We start from the raw sequence: 10,707 nt of genomic DNA on the forward strand, positions 1-10,707 counted from the left end.
CAGGCTGGGAGGATCACAGGTGAAAGGCAAAAGTTGAACTGGAGCCTGCTGGGACAAGAGAAATGGCAGGAGAGGTGTGAGGGAATGCAGCAACCCCTGTCCAACCCCCACCCTCCCCAGCCCACATGCAGGGCACTGCCTGGGGGTAAAAGCCAGCTGGGACTCAGGCCAGCAGCACTGCTCTGACCATGCTTCCTCCACAGCAAAGCCAGTGTGCTGCTGGGCTCCAGCCCTCTGCCCTTCTTTCTTGCCCCCACCTCCCTCCTTCGGCCAGGCCTGCACGCGACACCTTGAACAGGAAGACAATGAGCAACAGCACTGCTAACACTCTGCCTACAACAGATTAACCATCGCAAAGCTGTCTGGAACCCAGGCCTGGAAGAACTGAGAGCAGACAGCTGCTTCAACAGCTGAGAGGCAATAGAGCCTGCACCTGCAGAGAGACAAGGTCTGGCAATGAGACACTCATCTTACCCCACAAACAGGGAGCAGCCAAGCACCCACCACGCTCTCCTGCACTGCCCAGTGCTGCACCACGCCAACTCCCCTCGAGTAAGGGTGCTTCTCCAGGTTACCCCTGCACAGAGATCCCTTGGTGCTTGGCATCAAGACACCTTGCTGATATGGATCCTTGGTACCGACTGCTGCTTTGCTTTCAGCTTTGTTAAATTGGATAGGATTATATCTGAGCTTGATTGTGCACATGGTATCCCACCAACATAAACCACTGACCAGCTCTGGGACTAGGAGTGGATTCAGCTGTGCTGAGCTCCTTACTTCCATGGTTTGAGGATCTTAGAAAGCATCTCGTTTGCAAGTCTCTCTGTGAATGATTTTATTAGCAAGGGCATTTCATTAGTGAGCTTCTGTGTAGATGATTTTATTTGCAAGGACATCTTCAAGCTTCTTTTATCTCAGTTTGATGTTCTAAGGATGTAAAACTTCACCAATAATACTGTAATTCAAAGAACATCCCCTAAGAAGAGGCAGTCAGCAGCAGCAGTCTGACTACTGATTGTCTAACGCAGCTGCACTTAAAGAAACTGATGGCTGATATCATGAATGGGAAAAGGGACTTTGATCTTCAGGCCGAGCAGTCCAGCAAGTGCCGGAAATACATGAGGGACAGCATGTACCAGCTAGAGGATCTCTCAGTGTACTGGAAGCAAGCCTAAAGGCGGCTGCTTCCCTAGGAAAAGCTGAAGGAAAACTGTTAGAAAATGGTGTGCCTATTTAACAGGGATTGCAGAAAATACATCATTCATTGAAAACCTCTCTGAATGCACCCCACAACACAAACACCACAACACACCCACAGACTACAGCACACTCAGCGTACACTGGAACTGCAAGAGGAGCAGCCTGCTAAAGCACAACCTCTACAGCTCAGCGAGAGGAAAACCTGGTGGCCCACACTGCAAATTTATTCAACTGGACCACTTCAGTCCTCTGGGAGATATTCATACAGCCACGCAGAAGAGGAAGTAGCCTTTGGCTTGCTTAGGGTGACTGAGCACCTGAAAGTGGGTGGGAAAATACCAGGTGAGGGCAATCCTTTTGCTTCTCAGATCTACCGACTGCTGATGCTACCCAAAGCAATAATGGCTCACATTCCACGTGTAAGGAAGGGCAGAATTGCCCAAAACACCTTCAGTGGATGCTGCGCACCTCATACTGCCTTCACACAGCAGGACTAGGAAAAGGTGCTAGTGGCTTTCTTGAAGTCAACAACAACAAAGCTGACTTTAGTGCTTCATGCACTGGGAAGAGAGAATATCTGACAGCCTCGTGCTCAAAGCAGCCCGTGACGGTCAGACTACTGTCTGCTGGTGCTGTGCTTATCACATTAACAAAACCTCACAGCCCACTTACTGAATCTTAGTGGTGCTAAACATAAAAATTAAGGCATTCTGGATTCATTCTTCTTTCTCATGTTCAGACTTCCCCACAGAGATCATTCTGTTCTGTTTTTCTTTTACAGCACCGCGTGGGATGGCAGATGGAAATGCAGTGCCCATGCTGCTCTCCCAGCACAGGCTGGAATAATGCCACTGTTCTTATCTGGTGCTCACAGCACCTGAGCATAGGCAGTCATAGTCTCAATCACAGGGAGTACTAGTGGAACTGGCTGTCCGACACTGCAACAGCTGATGTAAAGTGGAGTGAGCTGTAGGGCGGACAGAGAGAGAAAGAGATGTATTCTTGCACTGAAGGGGAAGAACCTTCATCATTTTCTAGATGTGGTCTGAAAGAAGACAGAATGAACTGGAGAAAAATAATGAAGACGACGAAGAAATAGAGCAACACTTGATTCATGAAGACATCGAGAGTGGGCCTAACAAAATGGAAGCAAATGGCAAACTGTTGATGTTAGTGCGTGCGTGATGTTAGTGTGTGCCTGTTGTTTGCATGCAAAAAGCCAAAGCTCTTAGTCGTGGGAGCAACACCACCAAAGACCAAGGCTTTTGCCCTGCCGCTGAGAAAAATAGAGTCTTGTTTGGATCACAGGGACATGGTGGGATGACTTCCATGACTGGACTGTAGCACAAGAGAGATGATGCTCTTTGCGATAGGTGGGTGAGAAGACAAGGAGGGGCTCTGCTCAGTGTCAGAGAGTGCTTTGAGCTCTTCCTGGGGATGGTAAATGTGGCAGATAAGAGCTAATGGAAAAGGCTTAAAGAGGAGATCAGCACTGTCTGTTACTGGCTTCCTGGTCAGGAAGAACAGGTGGAAGAGAACCTCAAAAGACAATCCAAACTCTTATACTTTCAGGCCCTTTTCCCCATCAGGGACCTTATTCACTCCAGTGAATAAGGAGGGACAACACAACAGGGCATAAGCCGTCCAGAAGGTTCCTGGAGAGTACAGATGACATCTTCATACCCAAGGCATAGAGGAACCAGAGAGGAGAGCTGCTCTGCTGGATCTCATACTCACCAGCAAGGAGGGCCTGTTGGCAATGTGAAGGTCAAAGGCACTTGGGTCTGCAGTGACCATGAAATGGTGGAGCTGATGCTTCTGAAGGGAGAGCAAAAGACAAGCTCACAGCCCTGGGCTTCAGAAGAGCAGGCCCTGTCTACTTCAAATGTCTGTGGGATACAGTCCTACACTGTAAGGCTCTGGGGACAACACAGATCCAAAAAGCTGTTTAAAATCCAAGGATCAGCTCCTACTGACCAAAGAGGTCCATCCCAATGAAGAGGAAGCCAGGCAAAAATGCCACAAGTCCTGCATGAATGCAAAAACAAAATCTTCCTGGTCAAACCCAGAAACAAAACGGAAGCCTGAAGAAAGTGGGAACAAGAGGAGGTAACCCAGCAACGATACAGAGGCTTTATTTGCATGGACAAATTCAGGAAAGGTAGAGCTCAACAACTGTTGAATCTGCCCAGACATGTCAAAGACAATAAGGGCTTCTAGAAAGATGCAGGTGACTAAAGGAAAGACAGGGAGACTGTGGGAGCACAGCTGAAGGGGACAGGATACCTGGGGAGACAAAACATGGAAAGGGTTGTGATACTCTATTCCTTCCTGACCTCACTCCTTTCTAGCCCGTGTGGTCTTCATGGAATTCTAAGTGCCAGAGACTGGTGGGAAATTTTAGCACAAGGCAGATGGACCTGTGGTAAAGAGGAAGTGATCAGGGAATACTCACGTAAACAGGATGTACAGGATTTCAAGCTGGAAAGGAACCACAAGGGTGATAGGGTCATAGAATAGCTTGGATCAGAAAGGATTTGAGGTACATCAAGTTCCAACTGCTTTGGTGTTGTCCAACCTTGTCTTGAATACCTCCAGGGATGGGGCATCCACAACCTCCTTGGGCAACCCATTCCAGTGCGTCACCACCCTCTAAGTGAAAAACTTCCTCCTTCTATGTTCTAATATCTAACCTAAATCTCCCCTGTTTATGATTCTATGGTAAGTGCTACCAAGAAAGGAGCTGTCACTTACAGATCACACCGGCACTCTAAGCTTGTGTCCTTCAATCTGTGCAGAACCCCAGGAAACAAAAGAGCTGAAGGCAACTCCTTGACTGCACTACTGACAGCAGCTTTGGAAGAGGCCTTCAGGATTCTGTCTGTGCCCTGAGCAGCCTTACATTATGGTGGTGGGAGCAGGGAGGCCAGCTCTGACACAGTGGTGCACTCTGCCTGTTCCTGCCTGCCTTCACAGAGATGCTACTGTAGTGACAACAGGAGTGCCATCAAGTCATAGGAGAGTCAAAAGCTACCAGGAATGCAGGGGCACAATAGGAAAGCATGGAAATGGAAAGAGAGTAGCAATAGAAAGACCACACCCTTCTCCTACACATGACCATGGCCCCAAGGAAGCAGCAGCCCTGACTGAATGGGAGCAGAGACAAGGAGCCCAGTGGGCAGAGAGGGACATCCCCCAGGGACACCAGGGCTGCTGCTCCATTTGGCAGAATTGGGCTCTTGGCCCCTGACACCCTCGTGTATACGGGGATTGATCCTCCAGATCAGAAGGAGAAGACATGGGAGCTGAGACAAATAAATTTCTGCTGGCTTCTTTATTGTGTTTATCTAAAGAGGAAGCCTGGTTCTGTAGGTACATGAGATGACTGGGTCAAAATAAGTAAATAACAAGGAGGAGGATAAAAGTAACTACACTGCAATCAAAATCCAAATTTTAGGAAATAAAAACAAAGGCAAGTAGTAACAAAATATTGTCCTAATATTTTCTAGTATACTGTGGGATTCTTCTAAGTTTTGTCACTGCATCTTTGAGCTGCTGGTTCCTCATGCTGTAGATGAGGGGATTCAACACTGGAGGCACCACTGTGTAGAGAAATGACACCACCAGGTTCAGGGATGGGGAGGAGATGGAGGGAGGCTTCAGGTAGGCAAAAAAGGCAGTGGTGACAAACAGGGAGACCACGGCCAGGTGAGGGAGGCACGTGGAAAAGGCTTTGTACCGGTCCTGCTCAGAGGGCATCCTCAGCACAGTCCTGAAAATCTGCACGTAGGAGAAAAGAATGGAAACAAAACACCCAAAGGCTAAACAGATAGCTGCCACAACAGCCCAAATTTCTCTAAGATAGGAGTGTGAACAGGAGAGCCTGAGGATCTGTGGGATTTCACAGAAGAAATGGTCCACAGCATTGCCTTGGCAGAGTGGCAGTGAAAATGTATTGATGGTGTTCAACAGAGGATAGAGAATCCCAGTGCCCCAGGCAGCTGCTGCCATGGTGGCACAAGCTCTGCTGCCCAGGAGGGTCCCATAGCGCAGGGGCTTGCAGATGGCAATGTAGCGGTCATAGGACACCACGGTGAGAAGATAAAACTCTGCTGACATCAGAAAGAGAAAGACTTGGGCAGCAGATCCAGCACAGGAGATGTCCCTGGTGTCCCAGAGGGCATTGGCCATGGCTTTGGGGAGAGTGGTGGAGATGCAGCCCAGGTCGAGGAGGGTGAGGTTGAGGAGGAAGAAGTCCATGGGGGTGTGCAGGCGGTGGTCGCAGGCTACAGCTGTGCTGATGAGGCCGTTGCCCAGGAGGGCAGCCAGGTAGATGCCCAGGAAGAGCCAGAAGAGCAGGAGCTGCAGCTGCCGCATGTCTGCAAATGCCAGGAGGAGGAACTCGCTGATGGAGCTGCTGTTGGGCATTGGCTGCTGACAGGCATGGAGTCCTGTTCAGAGTGCAAAAGTTAATGACAACGTCTGACAATTCTCATAGACACTCTTCCCACAAAGCTATAAAACTTTCTCTTGGGAAAATGTACATTCAGCTATGTAACTTGAGATTTATTTCATGAGATTTGACATTCCATAAGCAGTAGGAGATTATGGGGCTTTTATTTTCCTGTCATTTCCTTATTACATCCCAGCTTCCTGGAGATTTTCCTCTTAAGATCTTTCCATGTATCAGTATCTGTACCCTGACTACACTCAGAGTACCTATCCTGATCTCTGAGCATTTATATTTGTCTTAGAAAAAGCTAGCTGTTTGCAGGAGAAGTGCATGTTCTTGTCTGCAGAAAACTACCATAATTTCAGCTGATACTGTGCTTTGGGAGAGGAGAAGCTGAAAGTACATCAGGAGACCGTTCACAAAACAGCAGATTGAGAAAAGTACAATTGAGGAATCTCAGAGATGTGTTCCAAGTTCAGAACTCCTTTTAGAGTTTTGCCTCCCAACTTTTCCCCTTCCCTATGAATACGAAATAGGAAATCCCTGCCTTGTCACACCTCTTCACCCTTCTTGTAAAATACCCCTGACAGTGCCCTGGGGTGCAGAGTAGCTGTGAGCCCCCTGCCTCATGCAAAAGCCTCTGGCAGCAGAAGGCCCCAGACCTGCTGGGGCCTCCTTCCCCCACACATCTCCCTGCAGTGCCCTGGGCAGCTCCCCGGGCAGGCTGAGTGCTGAGCCTGGCAGGCGGCATTGTTCCTGCCCCAGCACACAGCCCCTGGGGCACAGCAGGGACCTGCTCTGCAGGACAGCCCTGGGCACTTGGCTGCAGCCCCAGCCACACAGCCTGCAGCCGTCCTGGGACACGCTCTGGTGCTGCAGCAGGGAAGAACTCATCTGGAGCAAGTCCTTGTCAGCAATAAAGAAATGTGGAGTGTTTCCAGCCTAATCTACTACTGTATGTCCCTGGTCTAGTAAATACTTTCAGGATACTCTTGCGCATTGCCCTGCAGCCAGAGCCTTACCGTGTTAAGGTCTTTGAACGTTGCTTCTCCAGCCAACATAGCTTTGTCCCCCTTAACACACGATGCTGGATCTCTCACCCTTCTCTCCTCTCATTGCCTGTAGGCAGTGCCCTCAGCCCTGTTGCACTGTATGATCTGTTCCTGTACGAGCTACCTGTATGAGCGCCCTGTGTCCCAGGAGCACAGCAAAGCTCAACACCAGAGGCACAGCCCAAAGGCGCCCTTTCCCTGTCCCTTTGGGCTCCCTTGGAGATGTCCTTGGGCTCCGGGGCTCACAGCTCCTGAAAGGCAGCAGGGTCAGCCCAGGGGAACATGCTCTGTGGGAGACTGAATTAATCACCAGTTGTCCTTCGCTAAGAAGTGGACAGTGACAGGTTCCATCAGCATGGTTTGTCATCACAAAGTGTGTCTGTCTGTGTGAAGTGTGTATGTTCTCCTCTGCACATCCAGAACAAGAAGGACACACACAGAAGGACATTATGGGCCTGTGGGTTTCCCTTGTTCAGGGCAATGATTCAAGTGAGGGAACGCAGGCATCTCACCCCCAGCTGGAAGCCCTCTGTTGAAGTAGGATTCTGCTCCCCCCATGCACCCAACACCTACAGGAGCTGGGATTCCTCCTGGTTCAGCTCAGGTGTGCACAAAGGAGTTCCCTGCATGGGAGCCACTGCTCTGGGCTGTGCTGAGGATGCCCTCTGAGCAGGAACGGCACAAAACCTTTTCCACGTGCCTCCCTCACCTGGCCGTGGTCTCCCTGTTTCTCAGCAGTGTTTTTTTTTGCCAGTCTGAAGCCCCCTTCCATCTCCTTCCCATCCCTGGATCTGGTGGTGTCATTTCTGCACTCAGTGGTGCCCCCAGCAGTGAACCCCCTCATCTACAGCATGAGGAACCAGGAGCTCAAGGCTTCTGTTTGGGAAGTGATTTCACAAATGTTTTTTTGTAACAATCAATTTCACGTATGTTATGTGGTCTCCAGTTTCTTTTTTATTTGTTATGTTCCTAGATACGTTAATTTAATTCAGTCTACTTCTAATGAGGAATGAAGCTTCGCTGTTTACTTTTGTGACTGGAAATATTTGTGTCTGCCTGTAGGTCAGCACTCAGTCTCGCAGCATCTTTGTAATACAATGTTATTTCTACAATGCACTTCTTGAAGTCTTGGCTCATCTTCAGAGATGGTGCCAGGAAACAGCGCTTAGAAGCTGCACCCCAAAACTCCTGTTACTCCATGGATTTATCATGGAAAAAGCTCATTGCAATATTGTGGGTACAGAGAGTAGGATTTAGGAGGAACCTGCTGGTGTCTGATGGCAGTGGAGATGGTGAATGGTCACTGAGGAACATCCCCATGGCTGTCCCACATGTGGCAGGGGAGCGGACATCCTTCAGGAGAGGAATGTGAAGTTGTCTGGAGAGCAGCATGTGTCCCAGGCAGGAAGTAACTGGAGCCCCTCAATGTGAGATTACCCAAGGTGGTGGCACTCATAGAGATACTGACAAATTGATATAGCCACGGGAAAACAAGGAGTCTGCCCTTCCCTTTGTATTCAGTGGGAGAACATCGTGCACAAGGAAAGAAAAGAATGATGGAGCGGGATTCTTACCACCCTCAAGGAGGTACTATAGGCTACATCTAGAAAGGAACCTGAAAGCCTCTTGTGTCTTCGGAAATGTTCCCTTGTCTTTCTGAGCACCTGTCACTGCCACCAAAACCCATGAGGGAGATTAGAGGCAGTGATCCCAATCTAACTGTTTCCACTTCCCACCCTATGCAGCACAGCCAGTGTGGAGTCACCCCCTGGGCACCACAGCCTGCTCAGTTTACTAATAAGGTTACTGGCTCAGGGCCCTGCAAGGAACACAGGGAGGTGGCTAGGAACACCAGAAGAAGGATGGCAAGAAGTCAGGTGGGAGCTGTTTTTTGTCTGGAAACTTCCAGACAATCCTCAAATAATGGTGTTCTTTTAATTCAAGACAATGACCAGACTGAGGCTACCCTAAAACATGCTCATGATGCACAGTCAGATGTCCTTGATGTCCAGGTAATCCATCGGGCCTGGGAAATGTCTGAAGACTATCCCCTGCAGAATTCACAATGAGATGGTTTTGGACCTGCTCCGAAAGCTGGAAACTCACAAGTCCATGGGGCCAGATGGATTGCACCCTAGAGTGCTGAGGCAGTTGTTGGATGTGGTTGCCAAGCTGCTCTCCATCATCCTTCGACAGTCCTGGCTAACAGGGAATGTCCAGGTGGACTGGAGACTGGCAAATATGATTCCCATCTTCAAAAAGGGCCGGAATGATGATCCTGGTAGCTACAGACCTATCCGTCTCACCTCAGTGCCAGGGAAGGTTATGGAATGGATAATCTCAGGAGCCATCATGGACCAATTAAAAGTCAACCTTGGGATCAGGACCAGTCAGCATGGGTTTATGAATGGTAGATCCTGTTTGACAAACCTGATTTTGTTCTATGACAAGGGGACCCACTTAAAGGCTGTTCATGTGGTCTACCTGGACTACTGTAAAGCCTTTGACACTGTCCCCACAACATCCTCCTGGAAAAGCTGGCTGCCCATGGTTTGGACGGGCATACGCTCTGCTGGGTGAAACACTGGCTGGATCGCCGGGCCCAAAGGGTTGTGGTCAACAGAGTTCAATCCAGCTGGCAGCCAGTCATGAGCAGTGTCCCCCAGGGCTCGGTGCTGGGGCCGCTTCCATTCAACATCTTTATTAATGATCTTGATGAGAGGATCGAGCGCACCCTCAGTAAGTTTGCAGATGACACCAAGTCAGGAGGGAGCGTTGATCTGCCAGAGGGTAGAAAGGCACTACAGAAGGACCTGGATAGACCGGATCGATGGGCCAAGGAAAAATGCATGAGTTTCAATAGAGACAAATGTCGGGTCCTGTACTTTGGTCACAACAACCCCAGGCAACCCTACAGGCATGGGAAGGAGTGGCTGGAAAGCTGCCTGATGGAAAGGGACCTTGGTGTGCTGATGGACAGTTGGCTGAATATGAGCCAGCAGTGTGCCCAGGTGGCCAAGAAGGCCAATGGCATCCTGGCTTGTATCAGGAATGGTGTGGTGAGCTGGACTAGGGAAGTCATCCTGCCCCTGTACTCGGCACTGGTGAGGCCCCATCTCGAGTACTGGGTTCAGTTTTGGGCACCTCAGTACAGAAAGGACATGGAGGTGCTGGAGCAGGTCTAAAGAAGGGCAACGAGGCTGGTGAAGGGCTTGGAGAATATGCCCTACAAGGAGAGACTGAAGGAACTGGGGCTGTTTAGTCTGGGGAAGAGGAGACTGAGAGGAGACCTCATTGCTCTCTTCAAGTACCTGAAAGGTGATTGCAGCGAGAGCAGGGTTGGTCTCTTCTCACTGGTGACAGGACAAGGGGAAATGGCCTCAAGTTGCGCCAGGGGAGGTTTAGGTTGGATATCAGGAAAAACTTCTTTACAGAAAGGGTTGTTAAGCACTGGAATAGGCTCCCCAGGGAGGTGGTGCAGTCACCATCCCTGAATGTGTTTAAAAACCATTTGGATGTGGTGCTCAGGGACATGATTTAGTGGTGGGTTGTTAGAGTTAGGGCAGTATGGTTAGGTTGCGGTTGGACTTGATGATCTTGAAGGTCTTTTCCAACCTGAGCAATTCTATGATTCTATGATTAGGATTAGGATAAGGCAACGTGGATAAATACATGTATTAGAGTTATATTAGGGCACAGGTAGAGCTAAACTTGGCTAGGGACGTGAAAAATAACAAGAAGGGGTTCTACAGGTATGTAGGCAAGACAAGACAGGTCAAGGAGAGTGTTCCCCCTCTGATAAATGAGGATGGAGAAGTGGCTTCCTCAGACATGGAAAAAGCTGAGGTGCTCAATAAGTGCTTTGCCTCGGTCTTCACTGGTGGTCAGGCTCCCTGTGTCTGCCAGGACCCTGAACCTCATGGTGTGGGTGAGAGGAGCGGATTCTGTCCCACTGTAACAGTGGAACGAGTTCGAGACCTCCTCATGAAACTGAATGTGTGG

General features: G+C 49.5%; 1 protein-coding gene across 1 annotated transcript; it reads right to left on the minus strand.

Annotated features, from left to right (window-relative positions):
- Window positions 1-4,515: 4,515 nt before the first annotated feature.
- LOC110391128 (olfactory receptor 14C36-like) lies at window positions 4,516-7,913 on the minus strand. Its single transcript, XM_021382867.1, has one exon. It carries the CDS (start codon window positions 5,626-5,628, stop codon window positions 4,696-4,698), a length of 933 nt encoding a protein of 310 aa, XP_021238542.1. The 5' UTR covers window positions 5,629-7,913; the 3' UTR covers window positions 4,516-4,695.
- Between the last annotated feature and the right edge of the window lie 2,794 nt (window positions 7,914-10,707).

Source organism: Numida meleagris, unplaced genomic scaffold (genome assembly GCF_002078875.1).
Source record: "Numida meleagris isolate 19003 breed g44 Domestic line unplaced genomic scaffold, NumMel1.0 unplaced_Scaffold300, whole genome shotgun sequence".
Lineage (NCBI taxonomy): Eukaryota > Metazoa > Chordata > Aves > Galliformes > Numididae > Numida > Numida meleagris.